Here is a 16,868-nt window from a genome sequence, read left to right on the forward strand (position 1 = left end):
ATCAGCTCACTGTGGTCAGGTCTTATCCCGAAGACACAGTAGATCCTCGGTACAGAGTCACGCCAACAGGTATCAAACACCACAGCCAACCCACTTACCTTTGTAAATGTATAGTAGGCCCGTTTGTGTTGAGATGCGTTCACTGACATGTCTTCTAAAGGGATTTTACAACTAATTTGCATCATGAAATGCTTCAACATAAACAAGATCCTGTAAATCCTATATCCTATAAGTGTAAAATATATATTTTTTTACAGTATACAGGCTAGCTGGTCAGTAGATATCTCTTCAAAACAATACATAGACGTCGTAACGTCACCTCTACAGGTGTAATATGTAAGAATTTTTTCAAACATTGAAAAATGTACTCTAAATTAAATTTATAAAATTATAAAGAGTGAAGAAATAACAGTTTCAATGTTATGTCAAAGACGTCTATGTGTTGTGTTGCAGGGATAACAACAAAAGTTAGCATGCTAACCAGCTAGCCTCGACCCGTCCTGTCTCATAACCACTTTGTATCTCTAAAGGGGATGCTCTCATAGTGTAGCCTGGCCTCCCCCCGCATAGTTTCAGCCCCTGGGCCTGAAATTGCCCTTTCATGGCTGTCCAAAGCTCCTGTGCCAGTGGCATATAAATCAGCACACCCACAGTATTCCAGCTAGCTGCACTGCACACTGAGCTAACTAGCTAACAGCAGCTACAGTCATGGATGTATTAAGAGAATACAGCTAGCGGTTAGTCTGGTGAAATGCTGACTCCTATATGTGTGGAGTATGAATTCAACAGGCGACCAGTTCTTACATATTGCACCTTTAATGAAACATACTACTTTTATTATTGGTCTTGAAAAATCCTCAATACTTCTAACTTAAGTACACAAGTGCTCATCTATGAAATGTGCTGCTTAAACGGATAGAAAAGCAACCAGATCTGAAACAATTAGTCGATACATTGATTAAGTGCATTTAAAAAAAACAACTATTTTGATGAAAGATTCTTTGTTTCAATCATGTTTTAGGCAAAAAGGCCAAACATTTGATGATTCCAGCTATTAAATTGTGAGGATTTGCTCAATTACTTTGTGTTTTGTATTGTTTTTTTGTTTTGTTTTGCTTCTAGGAGCGAAAAAAAACAAACAATCTGACGCCATGGGTTATGGAAAATGATAAGATAAATGCATTTTTTTGTATTCTCTGATATTCTGTAGAAAGAAAATAATCTACAAATAAGTAAATAATGAGTAATCCGAGGTATTGTCATGTTTCAGTAAACCTGGAAAGACAAACCTCTCCATGTTGTGTCTCCAGTAGAGAAGAGTCATTTCACTACTGATACCAGATCCCAAAAATAACACTGATACAGCTAAAATGTTTAGATACCGTTATTCATGTTTTCTTTTCCTTTATCAGTTCAGTACCAGGGTGAAATTGGGAGTCCCTGGCTTTGACGTCACTTACACAACCTATCCCAGGCCCGGCTGTTATTGCAGATTTTGTACAGTGTGTTTTTTCTCCTCCTTTTTCTTGGCGTCCTGTGGAAGAGCGGATGGGAAATTCTGATGTCATCAACCTTGGCACAGCGGGACAGAGGAGCATGCAGACCCTCAGGGTGCCACGATTTGGTGCCCATGTGTTTGTGCCCCGTAGATGGTGAAATAGATGGTGTGGTGCTGCCCGCCTGTGCTGCACCTGCGTCCCAGCATGCTGATTGATCAGTTTGGTCATGTGGAATGTCACCATCTGCTCCCCAGTCCCACTCACCCCTTCTTGTGTGAATGCCAATCACTGGCAGGAAGATAGTTATTTAAGCCATGTCAAATCAGGCGCATGACGATGAGCAATATGCCAACAACTTGAAATGTGTGTTGCAGGCGTAGTATGCACAACAGCATCTTACAGTAAAAGGACAACCATGACTTCAGACTGCAGAGGGGTGTATGCTTTTTCTATGCTCTTATTGGTTTACCACATCAATACATATTTTTTCCTTTGCAGCATATAATCAGATTTTCTGCCCCTCACTTAGATATTCTGCAAAAATTGAATTTGATAACTGACTGTTTGAATGTGTTTTTATATGTTTGCATTCAAAAATGTTCATCTCCTCTCTTTTATTTTGCGAGCAGCTACTCATTTATTTCTCCTCCATCCCCTTTAGTTGCTCTTTTTTGGCCTCTTAATGGCCGACAACGTATCAGGGGGCCATCAGGAGTGACATTCTTCATTGTAGAGCGTCATAACCAATGACATTTCAACCATGGGAAAATAAAGATATGCAAATTTGAACTCATTAACATTTGCATTACCTGTTTGAATAATCGCAGCCCTGACAAGACTGCAATTAACTAAGATTGATGCAAAGTTCAGGGTTAGGGGACTGTATATATTTGCTCTTGGATCATTTAGCCAAGATGTGTGTGTGTGTGTGCGCGTGTTTTATTGTGTCAGATAGGAGAACTGATCTCTGTCAGAGAAAAGGTCATTCAGTAGCCTTGATTATTTGTGAAAATCCTGAATTTTGTTGCCTTCAGACACCTGCATTGCAGACAATTCTTCTTTTATGACCTGTACCTTAACTTGAAGAGGAAAATCATCCCAGGATAGACGCTATTCCTTAACAACAAGAAGCAGAAAAGGTCCAAGAACGATTGTTGTGAAGAGACTGACCTCCTAACCCAGTTAACAGTAGCGTGAACAGTCAGGATTAGACTTTGACTTTAAGGAAGCTGCACAGACCGCGCAGCTCACCTTCAGACAGATTGATACTAAGAGACGATGGTTTGTTTTTCTGCTCTCAGATCAGTTTGTTACAGTTTCTTCCAACAGTAAAAACATGTCTCCTTAGTGGTCCTGTTACTTAAATAACAGTCTTTACTCTGAGTACACATAAAAATACAAAAGACTTTCAGAACGTTTCTTGTCTTTAACAAATACATGCCAACTGTTTTTAAAATACAATGTAATAAACTGTGCATTAAAGGGGCTCTGTATACTGACTTTTGGGTTTATACTTTCTATGGTGATTTTAATTAACTTTAAATACACCTACTGTACTCTCTTTCGCTGTTGTAAAAATGCAGTCTTGACCAGTCGCCATTCTTTATTCTTTACCCTTAGCTACCACAAGGGACTTTGATATTTTGTTGATTTTGGAGGCCCCTGTGGACAAGACTGGCAGCATTTTCCACTGTCAAAACTGGCAGGAATTGAGAAAAACTAAACAGAAATAGACAGTTATCATCTTGCTGATGGTCTTGTTTGCTTATGTAGGTCATATAGAGGCATCAGTATTAAACCGAGACTGTTTCATGACCAGTTACAAACCTCTTGTAGTAGCTTTAATTTACTGTGTTTGTTCAGTTTGTTGTCCTTGTTCCTGACTGTACGTCTATTTTGTGTAAGTACACTGGGAGCAATGAAAAAGCGACATCAAAGTCCTTGTATGTTTGGCCAATAAATCCAATTCTGATTCTGATTCTGATGTCGTGGACAGATTCCAAAGTGTTGTTAGCTTGGCCACATTACGCTCAGTCCCATTTGGCTTGAGTGTAAACACTGAAGCTTACTGAGACAATGTGTTTAGGATAAAGACTTTAGTGCCGTCTAAGTGGGAATTATTTGATTGGATTCTTGTGAGGTCTCTCTGGGGCAACATGCCTTGCCAGGACAGTGTGGCACACTGCAGGTCGCAGCATCACGCCAACTGCAGTGTTGTTCTCCTCGCTGCTGAATTTATGTCACATACAGAGAACGTTGCAGAAAAATACAGCAGGTCAGCTCCTTGTGCTGTTTGAAACAGCCTCTATTCTGGCTGTTGAAGTGTATTTTAATTGCAGTTTTAGCTAGTTATAAAAGAGATTTGTAAAGAAGTCATTCTTTGATCATAAATCTGAGTGATTTGTTTGCACATGTAGGAGGTCACTGCCAGTGTGAGCACCAGGGCAGCAGACAGTGGATTTTACCTCACAGGATGTCTGGTTGTGAAGGTGTTTTACGTTCACCTAGACAGTCTACCGTATAAATAACCTGTAACCCAGCGGCTGGAGGAGCTCGCCACGCCACACGTGCCTACAACTTAAGACTTTGTTCTATTTGTAAATGTAGGCCAGACAGGGGTGTGGTGTCCTCTGTTTACTGGAAACCTCTACCTGTCTAACACAAGATAATCTTCATGGCGTCACCGGTGCACTCGGGTGCTTCTGAGGAGGGGTTTCTGAGCGTGCCTGTGTATGATTTTACACAAACAGAGGATGTCATAGGAAAAGGATGACAGCTGAACCACAAAATGAACAACCCACACTGAGGATTGCTTTTTTTACTCTTTGCTTTGGTGTGGTCAAGGTGGTTGGTCATGTGTGGGTGGGGAATTCCCTGATTATTACAAGTCTCTATTACTTTTCTTGATGCCATCGTGCACAGACAGACTCCTTACAAGTCAACACACACTAAACACAAAATAATACACTGGCTTGGTTTTTTATTCTGTAAGTGAATTTTCTCTAATAAAATAAATAAAAGGATGCTCATAATAGTCTGGACCAGGCTTGTAGTACAGTAATAGCATCAACCCTTGGCCACCCCTCTCTGCTCTCTGGAATGGTCCAGCCCTTATTTGCATAAGTTGTCTGCGGGTAGCTGCATGACCAGCAGGGGTAGGTTAGGGGAAGGAGTGCATGTGGACTACATACACATGAGTAGAGACACGAAGAGGCGAGCTGTGTGTGGACTGTATCGTGAGCTTGGAGTCTTGCACTGAACCAGACAGAGTTATGTACTGTGCTCATCCTGTGTCCGGCACAGGCAACAACTCATTGATGTATTGCTACAACATGAAACCAGTGAGTACATTTTCTTTATGTTTATCTCTCTTTGATTTTCCAAGAGGATGTATGGCACTGTGAGTGTGTTTGGTGAGGATGCTGTTGCACTCTTTAATTGTCTTCAGAGATGTTCTGATTGTTTGTTGACTCACATAATGAAGTTTCCAGCTCTGTCTGTGAGGTGATCGGTGTGATTTCAAAATGAAATTATGCAAGATTTCATGCAGCCTGTATAAAAGTTAAGAGTGTTATAATTAAATCTTTGGTGAGACGTTTCAGAGTTGATGCTCTGCACACATTTGTTGGGATGTAGGGTTGTTTCATCTGGCTGGTTTGCATGTGTGACTGTGAAACAGAAGGTGAGAGGAGGTTTGTTTTTTTTGTTTTTGAGAGGTCATGTCTGTAGTTTGTGATGAATGTGTGACTGATATGAAGCTTACCCTTCCTTACAAGGTTGCAACTTGAGTTTGTGTCACCTTACAAGTTAAAAATCTCTGAGTGTTTCCTGCTCATCTCTTGGTATATATTTGATTATTTTGGTTCCCCATTAAAATCCAAAATTAAAACCAAGTTCAACTGAGAATATCACACAATAAAAATCACAATTAGCCACAAATCACACACCATGCAAAGCACCTAAATTAATGCAAACATTCAGTTAGTTACCACTCCAACAGCTCACTCACTTGTGGTTTCATGTTGACAAACCCATGCTTAAAATGCACCGGTGAGACTTCCTGTCAAGCACCATGTAGTCAAGCCTCGCAGCAGCAAACATCTTGACATGAAGCAGATTGCTGTTATTTCTATTTGATTTAACCCCGCTATGTTGGAGCAGTCCCTCCACCACTGCAGCCATTATCAAAGGCAGCTTTGATCTCTGTGAGACTAACCATATCCAGACATCGTGGATCACAGAGGCAGAAAATTGGTTGCATGTGGCTGGAGTTGGCCATGGTGGAGCACAGCATAGGTCCTGAATAGCAAGTTGATATTTCACTCATCTGGCATGATAATGCTGTGTGTGTTTACAATAGGAAAACAGTACGGATGTTTGTTCTTTTTGTACATAGTTTTAGAGTAAAATAACTTAAGCACAGGAGGTAGTAGATTGTGAAAAAGAGCTCGATTATTTCAGGCAAAAGATGAAGATTTTATAGTGTTTGAATTCTCTTTTAGTGGAGGTTTTTATTTGCTCTTATCGTGTGTGATGCCATGATTGATGGTTCTTAAATCAATGCTATGCTAAAAGAGGATGCCATGGTGACGGCCCCTCTCCAGTGGGGGCCAGAGAGGGCGTGCTGGGGCGGGGGTGTGACCATTATTAACGGGTCGCCTGCTATGCTGATGGTAAGGAGGACAATTGGCTTTATCCTCCGCCATATGCTGCCCATGGCGGCTCAGACGGGCCCAGTGTCGGCAGGGGCTCCTCTGTTTGGCCTAGCCCACAATCACCATGGGACTCATGCCAGCCAGGGTCATGGCTGCGTGTGTGTGTGTGTGTATGTACTTAAGTGCGTGCGTGCGTGTGTGTGTGTGTGTGTGTGTGTGAGCGTACTCAAGAGAGTCTTTAATAGCCTGCTTTACAGAACTTGTCGTCCGGGTAACTGACACCCCATTGATGCTGCGCAGGGAGGTTTATTTTCATTTCCTGGGGCACATCAAAGCAATAGAGGGATGTGCAGGTGCAGCCCAGACCTCTTGGTGTGTTTGAGTGAGCGAGCATGTGTTGGCGTGTTTTGTGTGCATATGTGCAGTTTCCAGCCTTGAGCTTTACACTTAAAAAAAAAAGAAAAAAAAGAACCAAAGGTATCTTAAGTTTAATGTTAAATCTGTTTTCTATTTACTATATTTTGTTCACTACAGGAGGGGATCATTAGCCTGAGACTCAGCTCTCTGTTGGGTTTCTCTCTGAGGACAAAGTATGAGAAGGCCTGTAATTCAATTTTATTTGGAAATTGTATCCCAGTCTTCTGAAGCCAGGCGAACCTGATCACGATTAGAGCAGGGATTTCTCATGGTGAATGGTTCCTAAATCCGGATGAGGAGGTGCATGGATCTGCAGCTTATGGATTATCGCAATAGCTCTAAGTGTGCATCAGCTCTCTGCTTTGTTTTCGTAATACTGTTGCTTCAGCTCGCGCTCGCAGTATTCACGCTTGTGTCAGTAAGATTGGTCCGAGTGATACAGGCGCATGGAAAAATCACTGCTTGTGTTCATTATGTTTTGGTTCAAAGTTGTTTCTTCTCTTTAGGTTTATGGGCAGTCTCCCACTAATGACGACATCAACCAGAACTCATCTCCACATCCATCCATCAAGGCCCCCAGCAATGTCTTTGCAAGCACCTTCTTTGGTGAGCTCAAATAATCTAAAATGAACATCTATCGCCATAGGGTGGAAAGCACTTTAATGAGAACATTTTGCATTGGTTTCACACCCGTCGTCCCTTTGATGGTATAAAAAAAAAAACAGTCATCAAGTTCAAGTTCAACCAAAAAATGTACCCGGATCAGAACACAGATGAGCTGCTTCGCCTGATTAGATGTCTAAATGGGAAATTAACTCAGATCAGCTGCGTTGCCCTTTTCACAGTGTATTATTTTATTTTATTTGTATTTTATTTCTCCTTCACTTTACCAGTCACATTCCCTTTGAGATTCAGAATATCTTTTACAAGGTGAACACGCTGATGTTAAGCAGGTTTAACCATCTTAGTTTAGTGTGTTAGCATGCTGACACTGGCTAATTAGTTCAACTGAGGCTGATGGGAATGCCGTCAGTTTTGGAGAAATTTGGTAGGAAACCAAAGAAGGATCACCAAAGTTATTAAAAGATTACATTAAAATGAAAGTTAAGGAGACTTAAATGTGCTGATTAATAATGGTTTAAAGGCTCAGTGTGTAGGATTTAGGGAATCTATTGGCAAAAAATATAATTATATATTCATAATTATGTTTTCAGTAGTACATAATCACCTGAAACTAAGAATCATTGTGTTTTAATTATCTATAGAGGGAACAGAGTCCGCCATGTTGCACTGCCATGTTTCTACTGTAGCCAAGAATGGACAAACCAAATACTGACTCTGAAGAGCGTGCTTCAAGATTTTTAGCAGTCACTGTAGCGTCTCCTGCATGCTGGGAAGGGGAGGGTGAGGAGAGGGGTATTCAGTTGGTTGCAATCTGCAACCTCACCACTAGATGCCACTAAATCCTACACACTAGTCCTTTAATAAGCCTTCAAAAATGGTGCATTCCTCCTCACATAAGGGTTGTCACATCAGTTATGTATGAATTAACATCGCCCAGCCAGTGACTGAGTGATAGGGCTTTATTGTTTCCACATAGACCGCCGTAGAGCTTAATGACATGACAGGCTGCTTGAGATGCTGTTCCAGTGCAGGCTATAACATATCGTTAAATCCATTTTAGAGGGGACCAGCAATTCTCCCGACATCTGGAATGCTGTAAACGGGCTGAACCAGCAGGGCTATGAAGGTGCGTTGGGAGCAGCCACAACCCACCAAACACAGCCGGGGAGCTACAGCAACCTGCCGCCGCCACACAGTCACCTGGTGAGATTTACCTCCAGGACCTTGGATTTTGACAGCACAGCAGTTTTGAACCCCTGTGGATTAAATGTGTGTTTATTTACTGTGCAGGACTACTCCCCACACTCAGCGATGGCTGCTGATATGAACAGGGGCCTGCCACCCATGTCCACTTTTCACCGAAACAACTCAGCACCACGCACCCCGTCGATCAACACCTCAGAGAATTCAACAGGTGAGGACATGAAGAGACTAATCATCACTGTTTATTTTAGATCATATTTGTCTGTTTTTTGTTGTCATATTTTACAACTGGTGTTTTTCTTTCAGTCTCAGGGAGCCAGAGAAATGTGTCAGGAGGATCCCAGACAGGCGATACCTTGGGCAAAGCTCTGGCCTCTGTAAGTATGCACCACCTTAATCCCATTAGACCGGCTCATCTATGCCGTGCTATGTTCAAACAGTCAGACCAGAGCATAAAACCACGCCCTGAGAGCCCCAGAGCTATAATGCAAAAGGAAAATAGTTGTTCGCCCCTGGCAGTAACAGACTAGTGCATAATAACAAAGTGCTGCTGGACTTTTTTTTATTGGCTGTTGCTGACTAGTAAAATGACCAGAATTGATGAGTTTAGTTCAGGTTACGAGCCCTGCTCCAAAGGCTGTGGCAGCGGCTGTAAAACCTTACGCAGAAATGACAAGTTGTGCTTTTAAAATGATCCATGTCCTGCTCCCACTCATGCCCCTCCTCCCCTCTTTCCATGTCTGCCACCAGATTTACTCCCCCGATCACACCAGCAGCAGCTTCCCCTCCAGTTCGTCCACACCGGTGAGGTCTCCGTCCCCGCTGCCAAACGCAACTGAGCCTGCAGGTGAAATGACGTTACATGTCAGAGTGATTTTTTATTTACATTCTGTATTTTCCAATTCCTTCATGGACTAATATTATTTTTCTTCACTCAGGTACCAACATGTGGCCCCGGAGTTCAGCTCAGGCACCAGTCTCACCACACTATGAGTCTTCACTTATATCACTGGTAAAGACCTCATTTGATCACATGCCTGAAGTTAGTCGGATAGAGATAATGGATTTATGGACGGATATCTAAATAAATGATAAATTAGACTCATTGCAGCCGGCAGCAGCAAACATAATAAGGAAGAAAAAGTAGAATATATTCAATATTAAATATCCCAATGTATATTATATAAATCCATAGAAAGTATATTCAAATAAACAAACAGTCACATTTATAGGCTTAATGTGTTAGTTTGTATACAAACCTGGAGAAATTTGAACGCTTGTGAAAAAACAGTATAATAATAATAACGCTTGCTCAGCACAAGGTTTGCAGCAGAAGAGAGTTGCCACATCTGGAAGAACCTGTAAACGGCTCCAAATGAGGGGAAACATCAATAGGAATAGTCTGATATGTTTGGAAACAAGCTTATTAGACAGTTAGTTAAGAATATTGGTTTCATTCATGTTTGTCCTGTAAACATACAGCTACAGCCAGCAGCCGTTAGCGTAGCTTAGCATAATGGAATTGTGATTGGTTTGTCAAAACTGAGTTAAAAAAAATTGCAGATTTTTTGAAAGAAAAAAATTTAAAGCTGCAATTCGTAAAACAAAATGTCCCCTTTAAATGCATTTTATTTAAAGATATAATGGATATAATATGTAACATTTCTGCATTAAAACATCTTAAAATCACTATACCTGTTTTTTGAAGGGTTGTGTACAAACATTATCCCAAATGTTTCCAACAATGTTCAAACCCAGAGAAATCTGTATCTTTACTGAAGATAATGCTGCGATTCATTTGGTCACCTGTCGCTATAACTTCCGGAAGAGACTCAGAGAGTTAGGACAGCAAACGTAATGTGCATAAAACTTTCACTACCTCGTCCATTAAAAGTTCTCCCTGGATCACATAGACAGATTTTCGTCAGCATTGTTGGTTGTTTAATAATAAAGACAACAACTCCCATGATTCCACGCTACTTGCGTCTTTTGTTTTGTTTTGATTGAGAGACCCTGAGCGGCAGAAATTACATACACTGGGTTTAAGTCAGAAGATAAAAAAACTTTTGTTTTACATGCACCAATTTGAACTTTTTGTCTGTTGGTGTTTGCAGTCTCAGGTGGAGGACCGACTGGACAGACTGGACGATGTGATCCACGTCCTGAGGAACCACGCCGTGGGCCCCACAGCCGGTCTGCCAACTGACATCCACGGCCTGCTGAACCAGAACCACCACGGCCACCCGGGATCTGCCAGCACTCTGCCGCTCACCTGTCACACTCCAGCCATGGTTAACAACCATTTCTTTGAAGTATTTAATGAAGGACAGGGTAGCATGTGTGAATACCATGTGATGTGTGTGTGCGTGTGTGAGCTGGTATTCAGTTTCAGGAATTTTCCGTCATTATGACTGCATGTTTTCCTCATGTAAAGGTTGTTGTCCTTTAAATAGGAAACTGAGCACAATGGGAAAGCACGTCGGCCTTGTATGGAGAGCGTACAGTATGTGCCGACTCTAATTCCACAGTGGGGTGATGGGGGACGCCTGCATCGTGCACTCCCATCCCCAGCATGTTTCCCTTCCAGCAGACCGGGGGATTTTGGCCCAGCTGGAGTGGAAGTATATGCAGGGAAAAGGGTTTTTTAGTCTAATCCTTTGGGGGAGGGGGGTATTAAATTCTCTCACTTTTATTTTTCCAAATGATGTGTCTGTTAGACGTGAATCATTCCTAAAGAGAATTAGTGGTATGTTTAGGGAGTGTATAGTAGTTTTAAGGGAAGGATTAAGATTGTCCGAGATTAAATTAATTCTGTAGAGCGAGAGATCTACCCGAGAGGGCAGATGTTTGTGACTTATTTGCCACTGGTTGGATCTAAGAGTTGTATAATGTATACAACTAAGCCAGGCTCGCTGTCTTGTGAACACATGATCTAATTTTTTTTTTGTGTGTGTATGTCATAAAGGTTGAGGCTGTCAATATGAACAACAACCACTCAGCCTTCCAGAGCCGCACACAAAATGGCCACCCGTACCCAGCCAGACAGAGGGCCACGCTGCAGCCCATGCAAGCTGGAGGCAGAGGCGAGTTCTTCCTCTCATCTGTCCGCCGCTGCATATATTTCACCTCCTTAATCTGCACTTTTGACCCTTTGAACTATCAGGACCGATGAGATGTCACAGTTTTAACGTTTGCTGTGTGTGTGTGTGATCTCCCTACAGGAGGTCTGGGAGTTCAGGGTAATCTGGATCTGAAGATGGAGAGCGGGGATAGGGAGGAGATGATTCACACCAACCACAGTCACAGCTCTGACAGCCAGAGATCAGATGAGGAGGGTGAATTCAAAACACACGGAGAGAACAGTGGAGAGAACAGGTAAACAGGCCCACTTCCCTGTTTCCACTAAGTATAAAAAATGAAAACTGTCCCGGCCTCATTGGGCTGACATGTTTCTGGTGTGTGTGATTAATAACCTGCAATAAAAAGAATAAATGAACAGAACAGACTTCAAAATAAAAGTCCCTCACTGAAAAGCAATTATTAGGGCTTTCTTGCCGTTCAGTTTCCCTAATTTAAAACGCTGTCAGACCCCCTGCTGTGACGGACAGCTGTGTCCAGGCCAGCCTATTTAGCTCTGCCTTGTATTTCTTCTTCATGTTGCATTAAGTTGCAGTGAATTAAAGAATGAAAAAAAAGGCGCTGTCAGGACAGTAAAGACATCAGTGGGCAGTGCTGTAAAAAGTACCCATAAGTCATTCTTGAGTAAAAGCAGAGATATTGTGTTAAAATATTACTTTGGTGAAAGTAAATGTCACTTAGTACTTGAGTCTTAAAGTAGTAATATTAAATGTAGTTAAATATCAAAAGTACAAGTAAAAGTAATTATACATATATTTACATGTATGTATACACTGATTATACTTTATATACTTTCTGATTATTGGAATATATATATTTTTTTTTTATCCAAATACCGATAAAATAAATAGATTTTAAAATATGGTACTTTGGCTATGATGCAGCATGTAATCTGCGCAGTAACTAGTAACTGAAGTTTGTACAGTGGGGGAGTATTTGCCTGGAAGTATAAAGTAACAAAAAAATGAGGACTTCATCTTTGACTTCATCTTTGGCTTTGGGAAACACTGATCTGCATTTTTCACCATTTTCTGACATCTTATAGAACAAAGAACTAATCGACTAATCAAGAAAATAATCAACAATGAAAAAGAACGTTAATTGCAGCCTTAATTAGGGTGCATGTCCTGATGTCTGTGGTCTCAGCGGTCACTTTAGGACAGAGCTCTTCATGACATCAGCTCTGATGCTCCACTGTATGTTTTCTCTTTATCTAGATCTATAATCTAGTTGAGAGATATTGATGTTGGTGTTTGTGGAAGACCCTCCAGCAGCAATTTGACCACTGGACATTTTTATGTTTCTGTAAAAGTGCATCTCTTTTTGTAATCGCTTTTTTTTCGAGATTTATTTGTATTTTATTTTTTATGGATTCATAATTAATAAATGTGCACCTGATCACAGTAACTTGTAGTCAGTGTACTGTGTAATGTTTCAGCAAACAAATGAGGACATATCAAATGACCTAATAACATGATGTCGGCTCAGTGACCAGCAGAGGGCAGAGGAACACAGTGTAACTCAACACAGTTATCATCTGAGTGATCCGCTGAAGCTTTCAGCCAGATCCATGCGTCAGTTTTAGCAACATAAATCTGTCATTTTTAAAGATGCAATCAATAATTGTGTTTTGTCATACCTTGTTGATGTTTTAGTATCCACGAGGATGAAGATCTGAGCCCGGAGCAGAAGGCCGAACGTGAGCGCGAGAGGAGGATGGCCAACAACGCCCGTGAACGTCTGCGTGTGCGGGACATCAACGAGGCCTTCAAGGAGCTGGGTCACATGTGTCAGCTGCACCTGAAGAGTGAGAAGCCTCAGACCAAGCTGCTGGTGCTGCACCAGGCAGTGGCAGTGATCCTCAGCCTGGAACAACAAGTCAGAGGTCAGTCATCACTACTGTACTACTACTTATTATTATTATTATTATTATTATTATTAATATTATTATCATTATTATCAGATACAATGATGCCTAAAGGAATGAAAACAGATGTTTTTTGTACGAACAAATGCATAATTTCACAAAATATTATGTCCTGACAAACATGAAACTTCATATAAACTTGAAGTGTAGGTTTCTACAGACCACAGATATGTTGCAACTTTACTTGTCTTTAGATGAAATTGTGCCTACAGTCTAGTTAGGTTCAGGCACAAAAAACACTTGGTTAGGGTTAGGAATAGGTCATGTTTATGCTTAAAATACCTGGTTTTAAGCATAAACTCCGCCACCAACCACTTCGCCTCGAGATATGAAAATCAGGTCAAAAAAATGTAATGTGAGTGTGATGTTTAACTTTAGCTGAAACATGAAAGTTGTGAACCATAAAATCAAAAGAAAAGGCTGAAAGACGCTAAATTAATGTAATGTGCTCATTATATGAGATATTGTCCTGCAGTTTCCTCAGAACTGAAATGTCTGAATCTGATATACACATGAGATGGAAATGAATATCATCCGTGTACTACCAGACGTCTTCAGTTTCTTTATTTAGTCAAATACTAACCTATTGTTTGTTGAATCCTGCAGAGAGGAACCTGAACCCGAAGGCAGCATGTCTGCGGAGGAGAGAGGAAGAGAAGGCGTCTGCAGTCATGACGGATCCGCAGTCCATGCACCTCGCTTTCCATCCCAGTCTGACAGACCCAGCAAACCCCATGGGCCACCTCTGAGCATCTGATAGTGACTTCATCAGACGTAGAATCAGGTATGTAACATTAACCTGCACATTTATTTTTAATGCATTAATAATATTTACATTAAAGGTCTTATTTTTCCATTATCTCTGACGCCACTGTGTCTTTGTCGTCCAGATGTTGAGTGAAGAACATCCCAGGAGCATCCAGCTGTTTTTGGACGTCCAGCGTTTCTTCTGAATTCGGACCAGACCTGCGGAGAGGTCGACCTCTCTGTCTGTAAAGTGTGATGCAGTTGAACAATCATCTCCTCGCTTCCCGAACAGACTTCTAACTTTGTGCCTAAACTTACTTGTAACAGACAAATGCATTGTAAGCTGCAGATGTTTTGTACATATTTTGTATATTTATTGATTATCTGTCTGTTTGAATATATCTGAACAGTAGTGACAAGGTTTCATCTGCAGAACCTGACTGACTTTTACAGTGTATCACTATTAAACAAGTACACTCGTGACTTCCACCGAGCTCAGAGGACTGACATTCCCACATTTGTGTGTTCAGATTTCATTTGTCCTGTAGTGTGTGTGTGTGTGTGTGTGTGTGTGTGTGTGTGCTGCTGTGTGAGAGTGTGTGTTGCAGGAGTTTGACCATTCTGTGAATGAACAGATCTCCGAGAATGTTCTTTAACATCATCTGTTATTTGTATATTTGTTACAGATTTGTGTTATAGCACTGTTACTGCACTGGTGGACAGGATCCCTCTTCTTCTTCTCAGTGTTGCTCTTCAGATGTAGTCGAAGCTCTTTGCATGTTTAAGTTTTTAATGGAAGATTTCAGCTTTTTATGTAACTTATCTTTTATACAAATATTGTGAATTTCATAATGTCTCTATTTACTTTTATCACTCTGATTTTACACAAGAAAGCCCTTTTTGTGCAGTTTTACTAGACGTAGCCACATTTCATGCTCTGAGCATTCCAGTATTACAGAATAATTGATGTCTTGTTTGCATATCACACTGCTGAACAAATAATAAATAATAATCAGAAATACTCCTATCATAACATGTACAGTATGTGTACAGTTTGAAGTAGCCTACAGGCATGTGTCAAAATGATAATGTAGCAATAAATGTCTTTTTTTCAAATAGTTTGAGTCTGTTTCTTCTGTAATATATTTTAGTGGGATAGAGCGCACACACCTGCTGTATATACAGTACTCAGAACATTTACTTAAGTGAAACCAACAACAATACAGCTACTCCATACAAGAAGACAAAGTCCTGCATTCTTAAGTTTAGGAAACACCATAAGTGAATTGGCACAATGAAACTTTCCAGGTTAATTATTAACATTAACACAATCATTTTTTTGTATTACAAGTTTTCTAAAATTTGGTGTTTAAATGTGGTAAATGAGGCTTTCTCGAATGAAATTTGCAGATATTTCCAGAACATAAGATGAAGCCAGCTTCAAAATTCTTGTTTTTGATAAGATGTTAGAGCTGAAGGTCTTGACACTGGAGGGTTTTTTTTTTTTTTTTATCAGCCCAAAAATCAGAAAATAGTGTCAAGAGCCATAAAAGAATCCATAATTGCCATGTTTTTTAAAAACCTCTCTGTAAAAAAGTTTATTGAATGTATAGTAAGAGCAACTGAAGTGGAGATTTCTTGCTCAGCGTATCAAAAAAAGAAAACTAACTGTGACAAACGACCTTTAAAGAGATGTAGATTTTTCATTTTTAGACAAATAATGGTGAACGTGGGAAAGAACTTTAACTAATAGACATCGCCGTCGTGAAAAGTGTCTTGTTGATTATTTAAGACAATACGCCACCTAATTAAATGTGTGTTCATTTGCATACATTTCAAGAACTGACATCTGAACTAAAATAAACACCTAAATGTGTATTTTGGATGTTTGCTTTCTGAAAGAAGTTCAAACTTAAACTACTGCATAAATATTATCATAAGTATAGTAGGATGGAAGGAAGTAACAGAAAATGGAAACACTCAAGTCAAGTACAAGTACCTCAAAACTGTACTTAAGTACAATACTTGAGTAAATGTACTACATTTCATCACTGGTTAAAAGTAACCCTATGCCATGTAAATGTAACTATTTCTCATGTAGATTAAAAGAAAAGCAAGTAAAAATCACAGGAAAACCATGTGTTCATAGAGGAGGTTAAGAAAAGATTACTAACAATTAATGAGTACAATGTTGTGTCACAGAGAATTGCAAGTAAAGGTTACTTGAGTACTTTTGATAAGAACAATTCTTAGCTGCGAGTAGAGTTTATATAAGAATAGTCAGTGCGATACTAAGAATTTCTATCTTTATGAAAATAAATGTAATTCTGCATTTTTTCCAGTGCAGTTTTAGCTCATTTTAGAACAGAGTAGGCTAAAAGTACTTAGTAACTTTCCACCTCTGCCTTAAAAAAAAATGTTACCAGGAACAAGAAGCATGAAAGTGACTGTAGACAGGACAGGGGGAAATCCACTAGAAACCACAAATATGTGACAGCATTACTACACCAGCCTTGTTGGCTCCTGTTCAATTAAAACAAGAGACTCCTTTCTCCCTCTGACTGTCTTTGCATCCTGCTGAGACTTCATTATCACAATATCATAGTGTGATTAATGGACTTAATGTTGTAATCGTTATTAGTTTCCCATAAATTCATA

General features: G+C 40.3%; 1 protein-coding gene across 1 annotated transcript; it reads left to right on the forward strand.

Annotated features, from left to right (window-relative positions):
* Positions 1–4,771: 4,771 nt before the first annotated feature.
* On the forward strand, positions 4,772–14,392 carry LOC141001543 (transcription factor 12-like). The gene is made up of 13 exons (XM_073472650.1): positions 4,772–4,840; positions 7,078–7,177; positions 8,256–8,398; positions 8,486–8,609; positions 8,705–8,775; positions 9,149–9,245; positions 9,337–9,410; positions 10,513–10,689; positions 11,364–11,481; positions 11,620–11,773; positions 13,192–13,421; positions 14,070–14,247; positions 14,354–14,392. Exons 1-12 carry the CDS (start codon positions 4,772–4,774, stop codon positions 14,210–14,212), a joined length of 1,500 nt encoding a protein of 499 aa, XP_073328751.1. The 3' UTR covers positions 14,213–14,247; positions 14,354–14,392.
* The last annotated feature ends 2,476 nt before the right edge of the window (positions 14,393–16,868 follow it).

This window comes from Pagrus major, chromosome 8, assembly GCF_040436345.1.
Source record: "Pagrus major chromosome 8, Pma_NU_1.0".
Classification (NCBI taxonomy): domain Eukaryota; kingdom Metazoa; phylum Chordata; class Actinopteri; order Spariformes; family Sparidae; genus Pagrus; species Pagrus major.

Excerpts from the sequence above, each read along its gene's own strand:
- LOC141001543 (XM_073472650.1), top strand. The coding sequence starts at position 4,772 with ATGTACTGTGCTCATCCTGTGTCCGGCACAGGCAACAACTCATTGATG. Across the intron at positions 8,776-9,148 it reads TGGGCAAAGCTCTGGCCTCT|ATTTACTCCCCCGATCACAC; the intron begins GTAAGTATGCAC and ends GTCTGCCACCAG. Across the intron at positions 11,774-13,191 it reads GAGAACAGTGGAGAGAACAG|TATCCACGAGGATGAAGATC; the intron begins GTAAACAGGCCC and ends TTGATGTTTTAG.